General features: G+C 46.7%; 1 protein-coding gene across 2 annotated transcripts in view; it reads right to left on the minus strand.

The window, feature by feature from the left end:
• The window catches only part of LOC146026336 (glyoxal reductase-like), a 134450-nt gene that overhangs the window by 70668 nt on the left and 37874 nt on the right, over nt 1-25908 (minus strand). For both annotated transcript variants that reach the window (XM_083156928.1, XM_083156929.1), the window contains exons 4-5: nt 24140-24241; nt 3930-4021 (exon numbers count right to left, since the gene is read on the minus strand). In XM_083156928.1, coding sequence (XP_083013054.1) covers nt 3930-4021; nt 24140-24241 — 194 coding nt within the window. The remainder of the gene's footprint in view (nt 1-3929; nt 4022-24139; nt 24242-25908) is intronic.

The raw sequence follows: 25908 nt of genomic DNA on the forward strand, positions 1-25908 counted from the left end.
AGCAACTGGGGTACACATCACACTAAGACAGATGGTTCACTGATCCACAGAAAAAATTATTGAATCGAGAGGCTGTTTTATGATCTATATCAATTTTAGTGGTTTTTCAGTGCCATTCTGTTGATTAATCAAAACATACCCCAGTGATTTAAATGTAATATACAATATTCTAGTGCTAAAACCAGTCCCATAATAAACCAATTAGTTTATTATATATACATGTGGTAGTCCCCTTAAAAGGATATGCTTAATGCTCAGTCCTTAGACAACAACAAAATACAAAACATAAAAACTGCGCTGGGAACAAATTTATCATATGCTGAATTTATTATTCAAATATAAATCATTGGCCAGTGATGTTTGTAAAACACACATAGAAAACATAAAACAACAGACAAAGTAACATAAATATTAGTAGTTCATTAGTATTGTTAAAAATGTTGCTGTGTTGAAGTGACCGATGGAAGTGCTCTATACTGTACTACTTCCCTCTCGCTTTATGATTGCAATCACCTGTGTTGAAATTCCTTTAATGCAACTTAAATAGTTCAACATGAAACCAATTATATAGTGAGGTTGGAAGTCCAGATTTTGTTCCAAGCCTTAATCTGTCCCTGCATGAGAGCGCAGAGAAGACCAACTTCTCCTTTCTGCTTTAACCCGTATTGCACCTGTCCCGACTCCTCTCCCTTCAGTCCTGTCAGAGAGCTGTCTGATGCGCCCGAGTCTAGAAGAAATCGGTGCTGACTGTCATATTAGAGAAAGACGCATTTCTCTCAACTTCTATTTGACTTTCTCTATTCGCTGGGACAGGCCCATTTTGGTGTTTATTCTAGTTCATTCTTTCTGACAAAATCCTTCTTAGATGGACAAAACCATGTGCACTGCAGGGGGGCAGATGTAACATGTGCAGAGAGAATTAGATTTGGGTGAGTTATTTTGTTTCTGTGCAGGGAAAATACTGACTGCATGATTTTACACTTCAATATAGATCTCACTTTGAAGAAAAACCCACCCAAATCTAATTCTCTCTGCACAAGTTACATCTGCCCAACCCGCAGTGCACATGGTTTTGTCCATCTTATGCAGCCCACACACGCACCGATTCCAGCGTGCGTTGTGGGCTTAACTAGCACACATAGCATTGCATCGTATGCCTTGTGCATACGATGTGCATGCGATGCGATGCTATGCTAGAAAAAACTAGTACAAAAAGTATGTGCAGCACATACTTTTTGTACTGTACGATGAGATGCCGCGGGAGCGCGCACCCCATCGTACAGCATCGCACCGCCGGCATCGGCGCGTGTGTGGGCTGCATAAGAAGGATTTTGTCAGAAAGAATGGACTAGAATAACCCCCTTAGCTTGTAGTGTCCAGGAGCCCATATTTTCTTAAATATACAATTTGACTGGCAATCTTAGGACAAATGAAATTATAATTATTTTTCACATTCAGTCTTTTTTTCCCAAATAGACCTCTATATCACAGCAATAGCCGCACATAAGCACGCTCCATTCTATCCCAACAAGAAAATATAATAGAACTTTCTTTGAAGGAACCATCATGAGGAGATAGCATCAATGCATGTTGTCCTTATTTTAACTTTGCAGTTTCTCTGCAATACTCTCTCCTAATAATGCATTGTGTAATAGCTATGTGGGGATACTGATCAATATTCAATATTCATGAACTTGTTCTGCTAATTATAATTTCTTGTGCCACTTACCAAAAACTCCATGCAGAGATACACGTAGGCTCCCGTAGGAACAATTCCTGGTGATGTGTAAAAGTAACGGGATGCAGTTAAGATCCCGGCGGTCAGGATCCCGGCGTTCAGAATCCCGACGCCGGAATCCCGACCGCCGAAATGCCGACACTTTCTCCCTCCTGGGGTGTCCACGACACCCCTGGAGGGAGAATAAAATAGCGTGCCGAGCGTAGCGAGGCACCGGGCCCGCTGCGTGGCGAGCGCAGCGAGCCCGCAAGGGGGGGCGATCCACGTCCCCCCCTTGTCGGCATTTCGGCTGTCGGGATTCCGGCGTCGGGATTCTGAACGCCGGGATCCCGACCGCCGGGATTCAATACTGAATCCAAAAGTAACATGATTGCTAATGCGATAACTTTACTGTAGGGGTTCAGACCCCCATACAGCTACTGTGCACCAGACATATGGGGGTTTATTCTAGTTCATTCTTTCTGACAAAATCCTTCTTAGATGGACAAAACCATGTGCACTGCAGGGGGGCAGATGTAACATGTGCAGAGATAATTAGATTTGGGTGAGTTATTTTGTTTCTGTGCAGGGAAAATACTGACTGCATGATTTTACACTGCAATATAGATCTCACTTTGAAGAAAAACCCCACCCAAATCTAATTCTCTCTGCACAAGTTACATCTGCCCCACCTGCAGTGCACATGGTTTTGTCCATCTAAGAAGGATTTTGTCAGAAAGAATGAACTAGAATAACCCCCATGGAGAGGAGAATGTAACGTGATTATAATTGTGGGGTTACTTAGCAGGTATACGGTCATTAGGTTGACATAGCAAAGGTCAACATGTATTGGGTCAAAAACTGAAGGTCGGCATGGCTTAGGTCAACACCTGAAATATGTCGACCTGCTTAAGGTCAACATGGACAGAACGTTAACCCAAGCCGTAGGTCGACACTGGCTAGGTCGACATTCAAAATGTCGACATGTGTTTTTACTTTTTTTTTTGAGCCGACATGTCCTACCATCAACTAGGGCGTGGAGGGAGAATAGAGGAGTGTGCCGAGCCCAGCGGGACATGCGAGGGGACGCGGTACACTTAGACAGTGTCCATGTCAACTATGTCGACATTCGGGACAAAAAAGAGAGAAAACCCCATGTTGACCCTTTGACTGTCGACCTAGCCAGTGTTGACCTAATGCTTGTGTCAACCTTCCATCCATGTCGACCTTCAGTGGTCAACCCAATGCATGTCAACCTAAAGTTTGCCGACCCAATGACCCATACCCAATTAGAGCAGGAATATAAATTTTGCAATGGTTTAGTTTTGTTCTCTTAGGAGCCGATTTATCACCATCCGCATCCTTAGATGCATCGGCCCAACTCGCGATGCGATCATTAAATACAGCTCACAGATGCATCAGTTATCACAGGATGTGAGACAGTGACAAACACCCTTGTTAACATGATTTTTTTGTAAAAATATTTGCAAAACATTAACCCCTTAGTGCACTAAGATGAACGGAGTGTTTCTGTGAAGAACACAGGACATGATTCAGATTTGCAAATACATCCATTTTTACATGTTGGATAAATACTTGCTGGTTTTGCATGTAGCCTATAAACGCCGGAAAGCTTTATTGTTACACTGCAATTTAGTCTGAAGTGTTGACACGACCTGCAGTTCAGCAAGGTTTTACAAAGATGTAGTAAAAGTGCTTGCTCCTTCTCACTTATTCCCAAATGTGAATAAGGCCCACGGTGATCTGCATTTCAACTGGCTGTGCGTCACATTCTTGAATTAGAATGATAACATACTTACCATATGACTTAACACAATTACTCTCAAAACTAGGCACTTGTTCAAAACATCATTTTATTGAAACTCCATAATACCCTTTTCACATTACAAAGCTGGGTGGTCTCAGAGATCGCGACTGTGCATCCGACCGGCCTCCATCCTGGATCCAACCCGGATTCATTGCTTTCACACTAAACCTGGGTCGTCCATTATACAGGGGGTTTAACCCTTCTTATTACCCAGGTCGAATTGCCCGGTTGGTCGACCTGGGTTATACGTCAAAATCCCACCAAAAACCCGGGTCCGAGGTGCGATGTGAAAGGGGTATAAGAGGCATTTTTATCAAAACTCTCTAACTTATCATCTTTAACCAGGTTTATTGAAGGTGCAGAGAAAAGAGAAAACCCTTTTACCTGGTTGAGATGAGGAACCACACTGCAGTCTTCCTTCAGCTGCTCCAAGTGAGGGATGAGAAAGTTGCTGACACCAATTGAGCGACAGATTCCTGGTGAAGAAAAAAAACCATTGTACTGGATAAATAAACTAATTGCTGTTTACTGTTGACAAAAAATTAGATTGGCTCCTTGGCTCCTTGTTAATTGCTGTTCTTAACCCTGTGAGTGCCAAGTGAATTTGTCAAAATAGGTGTAAAAATTGGCAAGCAAACATTGGTATTCATCATAATGACCTGTAATGTTATCTTATATACCTTATATACCTTATATAGCACCTGCCAGCGGTGGCCATCAAGAGTGCAAAGCATGGCCATTGAGTAGCGTGGGTCTTCAACCTGTGGCCCTCCAGATGTTGTGAAACTACATGTTCCAACATGCATTGCTTCATTTTTTCCTATAAGAGCATGCCAAAACTGTCAGGGTTTGCTGGGACATGTAGTTCCACAACATCTGGAGGGCCAGAGGTTGAAGACCCATGGAGTAGAGCAAAGCATCAATGTTTCACCATAGATGGTTTATGGTGATCACCAATGGTACTTTTGATTGTGACCATCGATTTACAGCCCACCAATGGCCATCCCAATTCAGAGGAATGCCTCTAGTGGTGCCCTGTGAGAAGCCTTAGGCAACAAGAGGTCTCAAGCAGAGGAGCCTCAGGGTAAATATAAGACCCACAATGCTGGAGATTAGCTGCACATGAAGGGCAGTACCGCTAAAGAAGGGGGTCATATGAGAGACAGTATCTGTAGTGTAAAAAGAAAGAACCAAGCAGAGCCAATGTTGCTGTGAGCAATATATCCGCTAAAAATGCCAGTGTCACTAACAGCAACTGTCCACAGGATATAACCAACCTACCATGCCATGATGTAACCATTATATTTTGGGATGGAGGAGAGGCTGCAGTACATATTTCAAATAAACTTTGTATCCTGTTATTTGTTTGTTTATTGTGAGATGGCCTAGCGCCCACTTTATCTATATGCGCTGACTGGCAACTGTATTGATATTAACTCTATGGAATACTCTCTGTATTAAACAACCAAGTATTTGAGGGACCCACTGGTACCCACTGACCCACTGGTACCTATGTCTGACCAATAACCAACCAGAGCACAGAGTAGATATTTCCAGCTTAGCATCTTACACCATAACGTTGCACACAATTTACACCCAGTACCAGGAGTGACTGAAGTAGTTTAATTGAGCTGGGGTAATAATTAGGGAACACAATAACAGGTGTACGATCTAGATTCACACATCTTGTTGGATCCCTGAGGGTCATTCAGGTGCGGTTGGAGTTGCTATCACTATTGTTTCCTTGGAAGCAGCACTGATAGTGCCTCATGGTGATGTAGCAGGAGCATGATAACAATATCATTAACAATATCATGATAACGATATTGTTAATGATATCGGTGCTGCCACATATTGTATAGTGTGTATAAAATCTGTTTTGCCCTTACAAAGTGAAGCTTTATTAGAATTTAAAAGGTACTTGTTTCCTAGCACGGCGCCCAAGATTTCCATCTTATGGCATCTTATGCCATCGCATGCCATATAGCCGCATACAATGCATGTGATGCGATGCGATTTTTTATTGTATAAGCACCCTAATGGGTGCTTACAATGTTAAATGCACCCCCACTATCAACGCGAACCCGAAGCGTGGCGAGTGCAGAGAGCCCGCGAGGGGCAGTGGTACGCCTCCTCCGACCATTTCATACCCCCACTATCCACGTTGGCGTGGAGTTGATTTTATATAGTGCCCGAAGCGTGGCGAGCGCAGTGAGCCCCGCGTGGGGACACGTATTACTTTACATGTATTTCGCGTATTTCGCGTCCCCTCGCGGGGCTCGCTTTGGGCTCAGTGGCTCGCTGCGCTCGCCACACTATCTAAATTCAACTCCACGCCAACGTGGATAGTGGGGGTATGAAAAGGTCGGAGGATGCGTACCGCCTCCCCTCGCAGGCTCGCCACACTTCGGGTTGGCGTTGATAGTGGGGGGGGGGGGGGGGGGCATTTAACATTGTAAGGACCCAGGGTGGTTGTACAATAAAAAATCGCATTGTATGCCATACAATTTTTTTATTGTACAACATCGCGTCAAATCGCATCGCATCGCATACCATTTTTAGTCTTATGGTTTACCATGCAATGGGCGCCATGCGAGGAAACAAGTACCAACTCTCCATGAACATTTATAGCGCTACTAGGTGATTCATTGCGCCCTATGGGCACTCTTCACACCGTCTTAAGGGGCTGCGCCCCCTTAATTTGTGAACGTTTGTATTGTGAGAAATATGTGAGGAATATGGTTAGAATTGTATGAAAGATGCCCTGTATTGCAACTTGAGTTATAGGTGAAATGTGTTAAATAGAGAGCATATGATTTGGAAGGGGGTGTGTATTGTTTTGTTTAATGAAAAAGCGGTTACAGAGTAAGATGTACATTGATAGTGTGGAGGGTACAGTGACATTTGTGGGTGTGTGTGTGTGTGTGTGTGTCTGTGCGTGTTGTTTAGGTGTGTGTGTGTGCAATAGTATAGTAGGGTGTTTTTGATTCAGCAGCTCCCCAGTGGTGGAAGTTACGGTTCAGGAGAGCAGGAAGCTGGGTAGTGATAGGGGTGTGTGGGCATAAGGGGGACTAAAGAGGAGGGTGGGGGATACTGTGCAGCTTCTGCCAGTGGGTGAGGGTCCAGCGTGGCAGCACAGGAGTACAGGACGGTGGCCCTGAGTCAGTGTATCCTCCTACTGGGTGGGAATTAGGGTGCATGAGAGCAGGAGGCTGGGCTATGAGGCACGATAGGGGTATGTGGGCAACACAGCGTCAGCGACTCCCCAGTGGTGGAAGTTATGGTTCAGGAGAGCAGGAAGCTGGGTAGTGATAGGGGTGTGTGGGCATATGGGGGACTAAAGAGGAGGGTGGGGGACACTGTGCAGCTTCTGCCAGTGGGTGAGGGTCCAGCGTGGCAGCACAGGAGTACAGGACGGTGCCCCTGAGTCAGTGTCTCCTCCTAGTGGGTGGGAGTTAAGGTGCATGACAGCAGGAGGCTGGGTGGTAAAGCATGATAGGGGAATGTGGGCAACACAGGTTGAGCGGGTCCCCAAAGGTGGAAGTTACGGGGCAGGAGAACAGGAGGCAGGGCAGTGATAGAGGTGTGTGGGCATGAGGGGTAGTAAAGGTTTTTGCCTGTTGCAGAGTAGGGATGGGCATTGGTGCAGACGCCATCGATGGTTGGCATTGATGGCGATTTTGCACCCTGCCATCGATAGTAGTAAAATATTACTTGGATAACCATCGATTGTTGTAGCTATCAATGGTCATCCAATATATCTGACTAAATAGGCGTGGGACAATCAGAACTCGTGGTGGGACTGTCGGGTGTGGGGGGGGGGCGGAGCTATGCTCCGTGTCCCGACACCATAAAAAAAATTGAAACTTGATCGGTTCTCCTTTGCCATCGATGTAGGAAAACCATCTGGTCCTCCCACATCGATGGCAAAAGTATTCAACATCAGCCATAAACCATCGATGATTTGAAATCATTGATGGTAGATGGACATCCCTAGAACTGAAGGAGGGTGAGGGACAGTAGAGGGAGCGTCTCCTCCCACTGGGAGGAAGTAAGGGGGTGCATGAGAGCAGGAGGCTGTATAATAGTGGTATGTGGTCAAGACATTGATAAAAGTTGTGGCGCTGGAGCAGAGGACCGTGGGGACACTTCTGGCAGTGGGGGAACCTGCAGTGCGGCAGCCAGGGCCGGATTTCCCACCTAGGGGCGGCACCTGCTTGTGGCGGTACAGGATCCCCCATTCTCACGGGGGTACGTGAAATGCGGGAGCGGGGTCGCGGGGGGGTCCGCTGCGGGGTGGAATTGCCGGAAGGAGGTCAGGGTGGGTCTGCAAATTGCGGGAGGGGGGGGTGGGCGCGGGGGTCCGTGAATTGCGGGAGGGTGCGGGAGGCTCCACCCAGCGTTATAGACACACTCACACATTGATTGACAGATGTAGCCAAATATAAAAGAGATATGATCCTTTGGACCCATACAATACAGTTATTTTTTATTTTATTTTTTCATTTTAAAATAAAAATCTAAAATAAAAAAAATGTGTCCGTTCCATTCCCAAACGTTTAACTAGTACATGTGCTAAAAGCTTAGGCTGGTAGTGCAGAGTGCATCCATTAATATGAATGAGAATGGCTGGTGCACATTATAGTCCCTTAGGACACAAGTAGTACATAGTTTAATGGGGATATTTTTTTCGTTTTATTTAAGCCAGGACATGAATGCTGCATGGATTGAGAAGGAAGCTTGTAATGGCTTAATGTAATAAAGGGTAAATGAGTATAATGCGAGAAAGTGTTTGTTCTGTAAAATCATAAAAAAATTGGTGCGTGCATCAGTGTCTTTATTTATTAAAAATGTTTTACAAGTTCACTGCAGTCACCAACCTGCAAGATCCAGGTGTGTTTATGTGAATTTAGGGTCTGATTTAGGCCTGTTTACTAGGCTGCGTATGTTCGCATACTTACACATGCGCAAACCCCCACCATCGGACACGGGCTCAGTCTGAATCGGTCCCTTAGTGTGTACCTAGATTTGTTTTAGTGATTCATTTGGTTTAGTCAAATTCAATGAGGACCGAAGGCGGTCAGATTTATTTACAGGGAACCAATGAGAAGTCCATCAGCGCATGTCCATGCTACTCATAAATTAAGGAGAATATGGTTGGGGCTGCATTGGATCCCCTGTTCCAATAAATGAGGCTACGGTGCACTTTATGGAAGACATTATGTAAGGTGTTTTTGTTTATTGGTACAGCACAGTAAGGGCCTTATTCTAGTTCACTCTTTCTGACAAAATCCTTCTTAGATGGACAAAACCATGTGCACTGCAGGGGGGCAGATGTAAAATGTGCAGAGATAATTAGATTTTGGTGAGTTATTTTGTTTCTGTGCAGGGTAAATACTAGCTGCTTTATTTTTACACTGCAATATAGATCTCACTTTGAAGTAAAACCCCGCCCAAATCAAATTCTCTCCGCACAAGTAAAGCCCTGTACACACGCTTAGATTTGCTTTAGATTTTATGTTAGATTTGATTTTCTATTAGATCTGGCATTAGATCATCCCATTTGATTTGGCATTAGATCTGTACTTTTGCATTCGATTCGATTTCGATTTTACAATGTAGGCACAATGTACTCATTTGATTTACTGGATCGAATTCGAGATTTCCTTGGCTGCACAGTAGATTTTTCTATTAGATTTTTGAGAAAACAGGAGCACGCATCGAATCGAATGCAGATCGAAAGTGTCCTAAAAACCATTCGATGTGGATTCGATTTTGCTTCTATAAGCAAAACCGAATCGAAAACAAGGAAAAATCTAAGCGTGTGTACAGGGGTTACCATCTGCCCCCCTGCAGTGCATATGGTTTTGTCCGTCTAAGAAGGATTTTGTCAGAAAGAGTGAACTAGAATAAGGCCCTAAGTGAGCAAGAGAGTGAAATGTACTGTAGGTCTCTGAACAAGGTCTCGGTTCCTATTATTTCACAATTGCTTCTCACTTCTGAATCCTATATTTGTTACACAGTTCCCCATGTCTGCGCAGGTGTCAGTGTTTGCTTCTTCACTTATATCAATTCATATTATACTGTATACATTGTTACGGAGATATTTATAGGTATTCTCATAAACTTTCACAGTCTATAAAGCAAAATGGCGATGGTGTAACTGTCCATAGGGGCCGATTCAGACCCATCTGTTGGGTCCTATTTCAGCCCAGTCCCGAATGTTCGGGGTTTGCACATGAGCAGACCCCTGGAGCGAACGGCTCTGGGAAGGGAGAGTCGGGGACAGTAGCAGGGGAAATTCCAGCGTTTTATAAACGTCCCCATAAAAATGCTTGGCATTCCCCTGAAAATACAGGCATGGCGATGCCTGCTAGAGGTGGGCGCCTGAAGTCAGCACCCGCCCCAAATTCGGTGCTCTGCGTTCGGAATAAAAGTCAGTCTAGATCAGTGGTTCTTAACCTCGGTCCTCAGGAACCACCAACAGTTCACGTTTTCCAGGTCTCCTCACAGAATCACAGGTGAAGTAATTAGCTCCATCTGTGGATCTTTTTAAATGTGTCAGTCAGTGAACTGCTGGGTGGTCCTGAGGACTGAGATTGAGAACCCCTGTGCTAGACTGACTTTATTACCGAAAATCAGAGACCATTGAATGATTTTTTTCCCATTTGGCCGCATGTGAGTGGATGCATCCCGTCGCATGCTAGCGGGGTCTGAATTAGGCCCATACTGAGATAGTGCTGTCTCCATTATTCCTTGCAGCTGAAGATAGTGACAATTTACCACAATCTACCAACGGTGGGACAGTCTTGGTCAAACGGTACTATTTGTATACAGCTGCTTATCTCCCCAGCACAGCCCTCCTCCTGTTATACTGTTATTAGCGTACAATAACTGATAGCGACAGAAAGCTAGTCCTACTCTCCAACTACTGTTGCTCCCTATCACTCTCATTCCCTATGTATTCTTTCTAAAGGCCAGAGAAAAGTATATATGACCAGATGGGGAAAAATACATACATTGTATTTTTGTAAAATGATAGGCAATGACTATATTGTGAGTATACAGTATTCACAATATAGTCATTGCCTATCATTTTACAAAAATGTATATACACACAGGATACGGTTGGTTGGTCGACCTACTGGTGGTCGACAGTCATTAGGTCGACACTGTTGGGTTGACATACTGCAAGGTCAACAGGTGTCTAGGTCGACATTGGTTTAAGGTCGACAGGTGTCTAGGTCAACATGAGACAAGGTTGACAGGTGTATAGATCAACATGCATTAGGTGTACATGGTTTAGGTCGAAAGGTCAACATGGGGTTTTTCACTGTTTTTTGAGCCAACATGTGCCGACAGGCGGTATTTCATGCCCTACCATTCACTAGGATGTGGTGGTAGAGTAAAGCATGGTGAGTGCAGCGAGCCATGCGAGGGGACGCGCTGCACTTAAAACAGTGTACATGTCGACTGTGTCGACATTCGGGTAAAAAAAACTGTGAAAAACTCCATGTCAACCTTTTGACTGTCGACCTAAGCCATATTGACCTAGACACCTGTCGACCTTGTGCCATGTTGACCTAGACACCTGTCGACCTTGCAGTATGTCGACCTAATGACTGTCAACCATCATTAGGTCGACCCAATGATCCCAACCCATACCCACCATACTACCAAACAAAACGTCATGGTATATATATATTTAGAGGGTTATTCTGGTTGATTCGCAAGGCTGTGAATTCGCAGCCTTGCGAGTTCACCAAACCCCACCTTGGCCGCCACCCATTCGCAAGGCAAATTCGCACGCAGGGCATCTGAATGGATGTTACAAAGTAACATCCATTTGCAGCCTGCTGACCATCGAATAATGGCAAAGGCTCACACATATGGCAATGGAATAATGGCAAAGGCTCACACATATGTAAGGTTGCCTGAGAGCAAAGGGAAATCCCAGAGTTTTAAGGGTGTCCCCATAAAAATGCTTGGCATTCCCCTTATAACGCAGGTACAGCAATGCCTGCTAGAGGTGGGCGCCTGAAGTCAGTGCCCGCCCCAAATTCGGCACTCTGCGGCCAGAATAAAAGTCAGTCTACATTATTCTTTTAAAAAAAAAGAAGCCAGGGAGAAAATAGTGGAGTGAAAGTCAAAACAGTGGCAAAGGTCAGAAATGCAGGAAATGAAACCAGAAAAAGTTAGGTACCGTTAGATTAAAGAGTTTAGGCAGCAATACAGTTAATCAGGTACTGAGAGTATAAAAGGCACAAAAAGCTATACAGAACTGTGGCTCCACTGGCATAGCTGCAGGTTACAAGAGCGCTAAGCCCTGAGGTCAAATCCTGTGAAGCGCATCAGAACTTGTCTTGTGAGAATGTGAAAGCCTACCCAAGAGTTAGCCAAGTGCAAGCGTTAGTCCTAATCTAAGCTTAAACTCGGTTCTGCAGTATCTTACATCTAACAGTTCTCAGATTTGGGACCTAATTCAGGTTGGCTAGCTAAGCAGCAGCTGTTTGCTGCTTAGCGAGAACCTTAACGGCACCCTGCCGAATGGCTGCCTCACCCCGGTACCTGAATCCCTTTGCTGCCATGCGAGGGGATGTGCACGCTAACACATCCCCTTCTATTTGGCCGCTAGCAGGAGAAATCATTCGATGGTCATAGGCCATTGTATGATTTCTAATTCCTTCAGTCAGTCTAAACTGACTTTTATTTCCTTAGCAGATTGCCAAGGATGAGGCGGGCGCTGACGTCATGTGACGTTAGCCGCCCGCCCCGAGCAGCCATTGGCCCATCTGTTGGGCGTTCCCCTGCTCTGTCCCGGTGTCCGCCCCCACCCACCCCTTCCTCCTTGCATCGAACGGCCCGGCAAGAAACTCGCCGAAGCCATTCGTTGCCAGGGTTTGCACATGCGCAGAAATGCGCAAACTCTAATTTGGATCGCAACGGGCAATCCTGAATTGGCCCCTTATCTGTAACAGCATTATTTGTGCAACTGGTTTAATCACAGTTGTACAGAGTCTTTGCCAGAAATTCCCCCCCCCCCCCCCCAGACCCTTCTACCGTGTGGCACATCTTGCTATCGGACATTCTACAAACCAAAATGCACAATGTGACCACAGAATGGGCTTTATACCATTGCAAATTTGCAAGTACTCTCAAAATATTCCTGTTCGTCTATACAAAATAAGTAGTGTATGAAAATTGTGACTATTTTAAAGAAAATTTAGCAGAATAGCAAAACATGAGTAAAGAAAATTAGAAGTAGTCAACATTCCTGCATATATGGCTCAAATGGCATAGGAAGCTATACACTGGGTATAGAGAGGACGAGGGAGCGGAGCAAAAACCCCCAGCATGCTTTGTCAACCAGAAAGAGGGTGGTGTAAAAACGACAACCTTGCGGATCCTGGGGGAACCGGACGTTGGAGGTTAGCAGGGAGTGCACTGATTGCCAAAGAGCCTCTGCTTTCACTGAGAACTGTGCATGTCCCCAGTACACAAAAAGGATAACTAACAGAAAATCTGAATTTATCCCTGGGAACCTACACCCTCACACATGCATCCAATGTGGTCTCTAACCATCTTAGATCAAAAGATAGAAGTCAGCCTCCCACTCTGGAATCCCCCAGGCGGAGGCCCAACAGTCTCTGACTGCTAGGGAGCTGGACATCGGGTATCTAATGGAGGCCTGGACAGTTATCTAAAGGAGGCCTGTCCTTTGACTCTTTCCTAGGGGCGAAAGTGTGGAGACTATGGGCCTAATTCAGACCAGTTCCCTAGGCTGCGTTCGGGTAGGCTTGGCTAGAATCGCATATGATCCTGCCACCCGGGAAGGTCCCTGGCGGTTCAAGAGGGTATTGCGTGTGACTTCTCCAGGGGGAGAAGTCACCATAATGTATGGGCCCGTAAAGTCTGACTCCCCTCCTTCAGCCATTGCTGTTACATTACAAAGGAAAACAGTTGCAGAGCCAGGGTACTGCAGCCCCAGCGGCAGTGGAGGAGCCGGTGCCGTGGGGTCAAGGCACATTCCATGCGGTCTAGTTGTCTGCATGGTATCTGCTAAAACGGTCCGGCAAAATGGTCACTCTGGCTACCCAGGGCAACGAGCATAAAAAACCCTTGGCAATGAGCATGTAACCCCTGGCAATGAGCATAAAACCACTGGCAAAGAGCATAGAAACCTTTGGCAATAAGCACGTACTCTCCTGGCAAAGAGCATGGCTAGAGGTAGGACTGTAGTAGATGGAGTTTACAATCTAAAGATACAAGTGATAATTGGGATTGAAGGGGAAGACAATGAGAATAATAAGAATATTTAATAAACATAAAATAGATGAACAGTGCAGCAAGGTGTAAGGGGTAAAAAGTATTTTTTTTTTAAATCCCAGATAGAGTAGAGCTCATAAGAGGTGCCAACCAGTCCTGGGTTAAGGGGCGTTGTGAGGGAGGAGAGGGAGAAGAAGAGAGGGCAAATCAACAGCAGGACCTAGAGTATAATGCGTGGTACTAGGATCAGAGTTTGGCCAGACAGATGAGGATGAGGTCACTGGGGGAGATATCTTGGGGCAGTCATCGGAAGCCTAGGCTGCTAAGGGGGAGACAAATGGAGCTACCTTATGAGTTCCATTCCCACCATGGCCCTAACTGTGTGGAGTTTGTTTGTTTTTCCTGTACCCACGTCCATGTACTTCGGTTTCCTACCATACTATACTAGTAGGAAATTGGCTCCTAACAAAAATGAACCCTAGTATGTAAATGTCTGCACATACAGATGTGTTCCACTACAGACTTGTTGCTTTTAGCAGTGTGATGTAGTGGGATAACAAAGTGAACACATCATGGCATGCCGGGTCCCATTAAATTCTATGGCATAGCTCTTGCACACTCTGGCACAGCAATGCATAGGCAAGGACACATCTATTCATGGGCAGACTAGTTGGGGCAAGTGGTTCTTATCTGCCATCCAATTCTATGATTCTGTGAGTGCATAGGCAATAAGAAGCAAGTACACAGTATAGGTAGAGAGGTCTACTACCTGAAATCCAAAGTTGTAGACTAAGAATGGGTGAAAACTCTGGAGGAAAGTGTGCTCTTGATACAGAGAAATGTCAAAAGCCTTCACTTCAAGTTCATGAGATCAGGTTGTGGTATATTAAAAATCCAGTAAGTGTACAGTATATAACAGATCCAGCATTGGTGAATAACATCAGGTTCAGACAAAGAAAATAGGTAAGATACTCCACATGATTCTAGGAGCCATTGTAAATTAAGTTTGTGGGCAGCATGGCATGTGAGGGAAGAGCTTGTGGATGTCACGGCTAAAGGGCTGGATGGAGTCGTGTGGTGCACAGGAACCGGAGACGGACCAGGAGGAGTAGGATTGAAACGTGCAGGTTTAATAACGGATTTCATAAATGATAAACTTCACTCAAATACTTCTTTAAGTGACAGTTGGAATAAATTAAATAGAGTCCAGCACAATACTAATAACGGGCAGGGAAATCTGGAAACGTATACTTGGTGAGCCAGAGTACATAGATGAGGATCCGGAAGGAGGTTGATTTGATGACAGAAGAAATGGATCCGGATGACTGAAAGATGATGGAATGAATGAGTTGTATGAAGGAGGACAGCGGGAAGCTGTGCAGGGTAATTCTGGGACACAAGCAGGAACAAGCACTAGGTAGGACTTGCAGCATTGGTGTCAGGAGAAAACTTCCTTGTAGCAAGATGCAGGGAGCAAGGCACCAGAGTCAGGAGAGAAAGAGCCAGGATCCGGGAATCAGCTAGGAGTTGTGAATGACTCCAAAGACTCATTGCACTGACACTGAACAGCCTAGGCAGATCCCCTATATCCCCAGGGGATGGCTGCCATTGGCTGTCAGCACAGGATGAGGAGGGAACCTCCACTCTGGGCCAATCTGTCTCCTGCCCTCAACCAAGATGGCGACGCCGGCCTCCCGGCACCACTACTGCTGCCATCCCTACCCAGAGCTGCCGCTACCCGCACACCGCAGACCGGAGCCTGCACACGCTAGCCGGCGGCGGGCGCGGACGGGTGAGTACTGTACCCGCCGCGCTCCGTCGCGGCTACGTGTGACAGTACCCCCCCTTTTCAGGGTGACCCCAGGGCGCCTATGGGCCTTGTGCGGATTTCTCTGGAGAAATTGCTTTACCAGTTTTGGGGCGTGCAAATCAATGGAATCCACCCAAGAGTTCTCTTCGGGACCAAACCCAACCCATTCCACCAGATACTGGGTACGAGAATTGCGGCAACGAGAGTCTATAATGCGTCTTACCTCGAATTCAGCCCCACTTTCGGAGTTAATCTTGGGCGGTTTGGGAATCTTCTTTTGATAAGAGTTCAACCTTAAAGGCTTGAGGAGGGACACATGGAAGGAATTCGAAATCCTTAGGGAAGGAGGAAGTTGAAGTCTATAAGCGACAGGATTAATGACTTGGATGATAGGGTATGGCCCAATGAACCGGGGAGCCAGCTTCATAGAGGGCAGACGGAGGCGTATATGGCGGGTAGACAGCCATACCCGGTCTCCGACTTTCAATCTGGGCGCTGCCCTTCTTTTCCTGTCTGCCATCCTCTTGTATCGGGTGGAAGATTTAAGAAGAGCGGTGTGGACATCCGACCAGATTTTAGCAAAGCGTTGTAGTGAAGTGGTTGCTGCAGGAACTTCGGAAGAGGATAATTCTGAGAAATCCGGAGATCGTGGATGTTTGCCGAATACTGTAAAGAAGGGGGTGGTTCCGGAGGAAGAGTGATAGGAGTTGTTATGCATATATTCTGCCCACGGGAGAAGATCCACCCAGTCATCTTGGGAAGACGAGACAAACAGTCGGATAAAGGCCTCCAAGTCTTGATTCACCCGTTCTGTCTGGCCGTTGGTCTGGGGATGAAAGGCAGTGGAAAACTTGAGTTTGACCTGTACCGCGGCACAGAGAGCTCTCCAGAACTTTGCAACGAACTGTACTCCGCGGTCGGATACAATCTCTTTGGGCAGTCCGTGAAGTTTAAAAATGGTTGAGATGAATAGCTGAGCCAGTACTGGAGCAGAGGGGAGACCTTTTAGTGGGAAAAAATGGACCATTTTCGAGAATCGGTCGACCACTACCCAGATTGCGGTATGACCTTTTGAGGGAGGTAGTTCGCAAATGAAGTCCATTGACAGATGGGTCCATGGTTCTGTGGGAATGGTTAGAGGGCAGAGAGGACCAGCGGGAGTTGTTCTGGGCACTTTATGCTGAGCACATCTTACACAAGAGGCAACGAAGTTGGTTACGTCGTGGCGGATGGTTGGCCACCAATAAGAACGTGACAGGAACATCAAGGTCTTTTGTGCTCCTGCGTGCCCTGCGAAGCGGGAAGAATGTGCCCATGACAATATTTTCTTGCGAAGTTCGGGGGGAACGAACGTTTTACCTGGAGGAGGAGATGGCTGTACGGTTACTTGGGCGAAGACCAGCGGATCGAGGATTGGACGAGGAGGTGTCTCTAGGTCAGAGGTCGTCTCAAAGGAGCGGGATAGAGCGTCTGCCTTAGTATTCGTGGTTCCAGGTCGGAATTTAATTTGGAAATCAAAGCGTTCAAAAAACATGGCCCAACGGGCTTGGCGGGCAGTAAGGCACTGAGCCTGTTTAAGAAAGGACAGATTTTTGTGGTCTGAATACACGGTGATCTTATGTCGTGCCCCCTCCAGAAGGTATCGCCACTCCTCTAACGCAGTTTTGACTGCAAGCAACTCCTGTTCCCCGATGGGGTAATTCTTCTCTGCTGGGAGGAATTTTTTGGAGAGGAAGGCACAAGGGTGTAATTCTTGATCCTCACCTTTTTGTGACAAGATAGCCCCGATCCCTTCCGAGGATGCGTCCACCTCGAGAATGAAGGGCCTGTCGAGGTCTGGTTGGAGGAGGATTGGTGCCGTCATGAATGCTCTCTTTAACTGCTGGAAGGCAGAGGATGCTTCTGGCGACCATCGGCTTGGATCAGCTCCCTTGCAAGTGAGAGCAGTGAGGGGAGCAGCGATAGTAGAGAAGTTCCGGATAAATCGCCGGTAATAGTTTGAGAACCCTAGGAATCTCTGAATTCCTTTGAGTGTTGTTGGGCCGCCCAGTCTTGGATGGCTCTCACCTTCTCTGGGTCCATTTCTATCCCAGTGGCGGAGAGAATGTGACCCAAGAATGGAATGGACGTGACCTCAAAAACGCACTTTTCCAACTTGCAGAACAGTTGATTTTGGCGAAGACGTTGTAGGACTTCGGACACTGTCTGTCTGTGAAGTTGGAGATTGGGAGAGAAGATGAGTATATCGTCTAGATAGACTACGATGGAGTGGTACAGCAAGTCCCGAAAGATATCATTTACAAACTGTTGGAAGACAGCGGGGGCGTTACAAAGGCCGAAGGGCATCACCAGGTATTCATAGTGGCCGTCGCGCGTGTTAAAAGCCGTCTTCCACTCGTCACCTGGACGGATCCGGATCAAATTGTAGGCCCCTCGCAGGTCCAATTTAGTAAAGATTGCTGCCCCTCTGATCTTGTCGAATAGTTCTGCGATAAGGGGTAAGGGATAGCGGTTTTTAATGGTGATGTCGTTCAGGCCCCTATAGTCGATACATGGCCGAAGACCGCCATCTTTCTTTTTCACAAAGAAAAACCCGGCCCCGGCCGGAGAAGTAGATGGTCGAATGAAACCTTTGTTTAAGTTCTCTTGAATGTACGAGGACATGGCCTCAGTCTCAGGTAGCGACAGGGGATAGATGCGGCCACGAGGAGGGAATTTCCCGGCCACCAGCTCTATCGGGCAGTCCCAAGGACGGTGAGGAGGCAGGGTGTCGGCACCACCTTTACTGAATACATCTGTAAATGAACGATATGGTGCGGGTATCGACAAGGGTGGAGCTGAAGAGGATGAATGACAGTTACCCTCACGTTGTGGATGGGTCTGGTAGACCGGAAGGATCTGAGGAATGCAAGTAGACTGGCAATCTGTTCCCCAGGCCTTGACCTCCATATTGGTCCAATCGATGTGTGGGTTATGTTTGGAGAGCCAGGGAAGGCCCAGGACCATTTGGTGTGAGGACTGTGGAAGAATGAAGAATTCGAGGGTCTCTTGATGTAGAGCTCCTATGAGCAGTGTCACCGGGGTGGTCTGATGGGTGATTTGTCCACTACGAATTCGACTCCCATCCACTGCAGTGAGGACCAGCGAGTGATCCAGGGGTTGCACAGGCAGGGCATGTTGGGTAACAAAAGAAGAAGAAAGGAAGTTTCCCGCTGCTCCAGAGTCCAATAGGGCCTGAACTCTTTTTCTCCCTTGGGGACACACAAGGGTAACCGGAATGGTGGAATCAGAAGAAGAGGGAGATGGAAGCAAGACTCCTAATCTGACCTCCCTCGGGGAGATTAGGAGCGGTCGTTTCCCGGCCGCAGCGGGCAGGAAGCCAATAAGTGAGCTGAGGAGCCACAGTACATGCATAGATTCTCTCGCCGTCTTCGGGACTTCTCTTCGAGAGAGAGACGGGAGCGGTTGATTTGCATGGGCTCATCTGTTGACACCGCAGGAGGCGGGGTTGGTTTGGAGGCTGGGGCGACATTGGAAGGAAATCGAGGGCGAAGGCGATCAGAGCGATTCCTCTCAAGTTGGCGTTCTTGGAGTCGCAGATCGACCTTGTTACATAATGAAATGAGTTCAGCCAGGGTGGAAGGAGAATCGCGAGTTGCTAACTCGTCCTTGATGCGCCCGGCTAGGCCGTTCCAGAAGGCAGAAACGAGAGCCTCTTCGTTCCATCTGAGTTCGGAAGCCAGGGTTTGAAATTGTACGACATATTGTCCCACTGGGCGACTGCCCTGACGAATCCTTAGGATCTCCGTGGCTGCGGAGGACACTCTGCCAGGCTCGTCGAAGATGCGATGGAAGGAGGCCACAAATTCTTCATAGTTATTGAGGATGGGATCCGCACGCTCCCAAAGGGGGGACACCCACTCCAGGGCTGGACCCGCCAGTAGGGATACAATGTAAGCCACCCGAGTCTTGGGAGAGGGGAAATTGGAAGGCTGGAGGGTAAAATGGACGTCACATTGATTCAGGAATCCTCGACACCCCCTCGGGGACCCGTCATATTTACTGGGGGTTGACAGGTGTAGCTGGTGAGGAGCAGCTGGCCCAGGGGGAGCAGCAGGGGCCGAAGCTCCGGAGGTTGGTGCTGCTGAAACTGAGGGAGCCGCCTGAGGTGATGACAAGGTCTGGAGAAATTGAGCCACTTGACGCTGGGTAGTCTCTACTTGTTCCAATCGAGCCATGATGCCTTGAAGAACATCCGTCATGGAGGCCTGCGCTTCACCCGATTCCATCGGGTCAGTGCAAACTGTCACGGCTAAAGGGCTGGATGGAGTCGTGTGGTGCACAGGAACCGGAGACGGACCAGGAGGAGTAGGATTGAAACGTGCAGGTTTAATAACGGATTTCATAAATGATAAACTTCACTCAAATACTTCTTTAAGTGACAGTTGGAATAAATTAAATAGAGTCCAGCACAATACTAATAACGGGCAGGGAAATCTGGAAACGTATACTTGGTGAGCCAGAGTACATAGATGAGGATCCGGAAGGAGGTTGATTTGATGACAGAAGAAATGGATCCGGATGACTGAAAGATGATGGAATGAATGAGTTGTATGAAGGAGGACAGCGGGAAGCTGTGCAGGGTAATTCTGGGACACAAGCAGGAACAAGCACTAGGTAGGACTTGCAGCATTGGTGTCAGGAGAAAACTTCCTTGTAGCAAGATGCAGGGAGCAAGGCACCAGAGTCAGGAGAGAAAGAGCCAGGATCCGGGAATCAGCTAGGAGTTGTGAATGACTCCAAAGACTCATTGCACTGACACTGAACAGCCTAGGCAGATCCCCTATATCCCCAGGGGATGGCTGCCATTGGCTGTCAGCACAGGATGAGGAGGGAACCTCCACTCTGGGCCAATCTGTCTCCTGCCCTCAACCAAGATGGCGACGCCGGCCTCCCGGCACCACTACTGCTGCCATCCCTACCCAGAGCTGCCGCTACCCGCACACCGCAGACCGGAGCCTGCACACGCTAGCCGGCGGCGGGCGCGGACGGGTGAGTACTGTACCCGCCGCGCTCCGTCGCGGCTACGTGTGACAGTGGACAGTTGTCATGCCAAGCAATGGCGGGCAGGGGTTGTAAGGGATCATGTAGAGGAAAGGCTTTTACCCAACATAGCATAATCCTAACCAACCGATACTCTCATACTCGCCAGCCTTTCCCAAACATAAGCTTTTCTTATACATGCCTCCATATCCAACAAGCTTTCTCACACTGAAAGTGGTGGATTTCAGAGTAGGCACATGATGCACATGCCGAGGGGTGGTACTAGCTGGGGGGGGCATCACACCAGTCTCATGAAGCCAGCTGATACGGCTTACATTTTATTTTGCAACTGATGGGGGTGATATAATGGGTAGCAAATTCTGGTAGAGGTGAGAGAAGTGGGGTGAGGTTTAGACTAATTTGGCTGTCTCAAGGCATCCAGACTGGATACAAAATAAAGGGGCAGTAATTGGGGGGCAGACCCCTAAATATTCCATTGCCCATAGGCTCTGGAATGCTGAAATATTTTAGAGGCAACAGTCAAAATACTGGATCATGGGGTGAGGTGTGGTCACCAGCTACAGTTAATAGGGCAGTGTCAGGACGGCACTAATGCCCTTTTCAGCTCTCCTCTGCCCTGAATCCAGCTGCAACCCATAAAGTCAGAGCCGGCCTTAGGCATAGGCAAACTAGGCAATTGCCTAGGGCATTCGGAATGCCTAGGGACACCATCAGCATCTGCTGATTAAAATGATATGCAGCATGCCTATATTCTGTGTGTGAGTGAGGCTGTATCTGCATATGAAATAGTGTATTCATGGAAATCACTGTAACATAGCATTCCGTATGCAGGTACAGTCACGGTCATCGGAAGCTCCTTTTGTGTACTGGTGATAACAATGCAAATAAGACGAATTTTCAGCAAAAAAGGCACCCAACGTTAGCAGAACTGGCCAGGAGCTGCATGGACTATTGAGGCAAGATGTATGAGGAAACATCTGTATCCAAGCAGAGGCAGAGGTCACAGTGTTAGCGGATGTGCGAGTGCTGTCTGTGGGTGGGTGGGTTGGTTGTGCAATAGTGTTCAGCATATTTATAAGGGGCATTATGTGTGTCATGTATAAATGCATTAATAATGTGCGACATGTGTAACAGGCATTATGTGTGTCATGTGTATAATGGCATTAATAATGTGCGACATATGTGTAACAGGCATTATGTGTGTCATGTTTATAAGGGCATTAATAATGTGCAACATATGTGTAAGGGGCATTATGTGTGTCATTATGTGTATGAAGGGCATTAATAAGGGTTGGCATAATGTGTAAGGGGCATTATGGTTATAAGGACATTAATAATGTGTGTCATGTGTAAGGGGCATTACTGTGTGGTATTATCAGGGGTGCCGAGAGAAAGGGGTAGGGGGTACAAATTTCCCAGGCCAAAGTCTGATGGAAGGGCCCAGTGGGGGCCCCGGGCCCCCTCCCCTTAAGTGACATCAGCAGCTGCAGATCTTCTCCTCTGCCCAGCACACACTGCTTTGTGCTGGGTTGCAGTGTGGCCATGGAGGTGCTTAAAACACAATATTTTCTCACGATTTTTTTCCAAGGGTATAATGTGAATAATGTGAGGAGTAATGTACATAAGGTAAAGTGGTACTACTGTGTGATGTAACGTGAATAAGGGACACCATCGCATGATATAATGTGAATAAAGTGGCACTTCTGTGTGGCATAATTTGAATTGGGGGTACTATTGTGTGGCCATGCCCCTTCCCAGCAAGAACACACTCCTGTTTGGGCTGCGCACCGAATGTGTGCACAGTTTCTATTTAAAATATTGCGGGTAGGAACACCAAAATGATGACTGCTATGATGAGGGTTGATGGTGCTGGGAAAGGGGAGCAGGGTCAGAGGCGGAACTAGAAGCGGTGCTAGGGGGCACCAGCCAAAATCTTGCCTAGGGCGTCATTTAGGCTAGGGCCGGCTCTGCATAAAGTGTGTGGCTATTGTGGGCTGGCCCCTCTACTGGGACTAACCCTGCACCCTTCTCAAATCCCACTTCATGCATTTCTCACATCTTATACCTCGGCTCTTCTTTGACCTCCCACCTCCTTCCCTTGCTGCACCCCCTGACATCAACCCACTTCATAAATGTACCCTGTAAATTCTCATTACCGTTCGTGCTCGCCACCGTGCCCACAAGGGGCTTTGATGTGCTCACCATACTGTCTGAGTCCGGGCAGTCGGGATCCCAACGTCGGGCTTTTGAATGTCGGGATCCCGACTGTCGGAACCCTATACCACACCCCCGTGCACAGTCTCAGCTATGGTGTGAGCTATGAGTGGATCTGTTTCTTCCACTTTTACATAAAAGTCACACACATTTTACAATTTCTGTATGTTTTTAGGGCATATTTATTATAAACTTTGGGAAATCACCCATAAAATTAGTATACCATTAAAATGTAAATATTCACTGAAAGTTTACAGGGAATCCTGCAATTTTTTTTACACTTTCACCAGCAGGGGGCTGGGAGCCGCTCATTAGATATTCATATATTCACTTCACTCTGGTCCCGGCTTGTCACGTGTGGGACCAGAGGAGCGGCTCCCTACTCCTGCCCCTCCCGGGGGGGGGGGGGGGGGAGGGGGGGCAGCCTCTGCTGCCTGTGGCCCACGAGCTCTCCTCAACAAATTCTGGGGCAGGCAGGGAGGCTTACATCTCCCTGCCTGCGTCCATCCCCCGGCTCCCTGCGGCGAGGTTAAAATTCACCAGCAGGGGCAGCGAGCCCCTGCTGCATTAAATAGGGTGACAGGGTGGGCTGGCAGCGAATGCCAGCCCTCTTCACACATAGCAGGTTTCATTTTTTTTCAGACTGGCATGGCCACACCCCAATAATTTGGCCATGTCTCCCATATCACATGAGGTCCTCACTACCGTGAATACGGACTAATGCTTTTCAGAAAGTAATGAAAGGAAAACCAGTCACAATCCTTACTTTCTGTTTATTGCACTTATCTAGACAATTTAATAGAATGTCATATGTTATCATATGTAAGGTTATTGTATTTTAATTGGGACAATAACATATCCATTAAGCAATACAATTAATTATTCTAAGTCAGCGGTCAGGGAACTCGGTTCTCATTACCCCACACAGTGCATGTTTTGCTGGTAACCCAGCAGGTGCACAGGTGTACTAATTACTTACAGACACATTTTATAAGGTCCGCAGGTGGAGTTAATTATTTCACTTGTGATTCTGTGAGGAGACCTGCAAAACATGCACTGTGTGGGGTAATGCACTGTTTTAAGTAGTTGACCACAGGACAAGAATTACAATAACACCAGGTCAACTAAGTTACGCTATGAGGTGTAAGCATTTATCATGCTAAAGACCAGTTTTGGCCAATACCGTGACTACTTTACATTACTTATTGGCAAATTAACCTAAAAGGATCATAGCTGTTACCTCTGTAATACAAATCCTCTAGAGCCTTCCATGTCTCTGCTCGTCCCTCCCGGGGACTTTTACCCGGAATATTGGCATCGGGCCAGTGCATCAAATACAGATCTGGAAAGACAGAGAACAACCCATCAATTATTCCTATACGCTCTAACATTTGTCTACATCTGAGTAGTCTTTCATTTCAAATTCCTTTGGAATTTCCCAAAATTTTTTAAAACAAAATGCTTTAAATTCAATAAACAGTGCAAAGAATATTGTGGAATATGCATAGATGATTTCTAAATGACCTAAATTCCAAACTGTAAAATGTTAAAATTTTCATTTGATAACAATGTTAAGAATATGGTTAAAAAAATATATCCATAGCAAGACGCTGTTAAATCAATCTATGAATGACTGGTGCTTAATTAGAAAAAGAGCATCATAAAAATAAAGGCAGGTATTCAATGCTGTTTGCGAGTGGTGACAGCGAGCAGGGCTTCCTGCTCGCTGTCACCACTCACCCTGACAGCATTCAACACAGCCCCCTCATACGCCAATTTCCCCTCGCTCCGTTTTTTGAGCGAGGGAGAATTGGCGGATGCGGCTCCAGAAGCAGCGAGACCCGCGGCTAAAAACTGCGAGTTTTCTGCAGCAGCCGCGGGTCTCGCTGTTTTGGGGAATTCTCGCCGTCCTGTGACGGCAAGGATTTCCCCTGAACGTTGAATAGAGCGAACGGCCATGCGGGGGTTAAACAGCGAGGATCGCTGCTTTTCTGCAATCCTCGCGATTTAACCTCCTTGTCGGCCGCTCGCTGCGGCATTGAATACCCCCCATAGACTGCGAGCTCTCATGAGCAGGGCCCTCTTCCCTCATGTGCTTGTCCTTCTCACACTTAACCCATCATCTCCTCCCCTTCTGTAGGTTCTGCTGTTCTGACACTTTACTGCAGTGGTCGAGTAACAGGGGTAAATTACCGCATGCGACATATCTATAATGGGCATCACGATGTGTGGCATATATATAATGGGCATCACAGTGCAGCTGATGTATAATGAGCATCACAGTGTGCAACATATGTATAATGGGCATCACGGTGTGTGGCATATGTATAAAAGGGGCAGACTAGATGGGCAAAAGGGTTCTTATCTGAATGTCAAATTCTATAATGACTGTGTATGATACAAATCAAGGGAGTAACGTCGGCGTATCTAAATATATTTTGGGTTAAAAGGTAACAAAGTTCCCTGACCTCTGCTTTATTGGGTACTACGAATGCTGCTGGAACAATGTTTATAAAGATTGTCCATGTTCTACAATGTTTGTTATGTAAGTTACCTTATGCTTGTTTTGTTCATAACGTTTCTGTGTATTTACTTTGTAAGGTTTTTTTAGGCCTGTACCAGCAAAAAAAATGGCTTTTAAAAGTAATAACAAAGAGGTAAGAGGGCCCTGCTCTCAAGCATACAAACTATTTATAGAATGGACAGGATCATAGAAACAATGGCCCTTATTCAGAAATCTAATCGCAGTACAAATTTGTTCTCAAAATGGGCAGAGGTAACATGTGCAGAGAGAGTTACATTTGGGTGGGGTGTGTTGAAACTGAAATCTAAACTGCAGTGTAAATATAATGCATCCAGTATTTACCCTGCACAGAAACAAAATAACTTTCCAAAATCTAACTCTAACTGCACATGTTACATTTGCCCCACCTGCAGTGCACATGGTTTTGCCCATTTTGAGAACAAATTTGCGATCAGATCTGAATAAGGGCCAATGTCTCTTCTCTG

The sequence above is a fragment of the Crinia signifera genome, chromosome 8 (assembly GCF_055691185.1).
Source record: "Crinia signifera chromosome 8, ASM5569118v1, whole genome shotgun sequence".
Classification (NCBI taxonomy): Eukaryota; Metazoa; Chordata; class Amphibia; order Anura; family Myobatrachidae; genus Crinia; species Crinia signifera.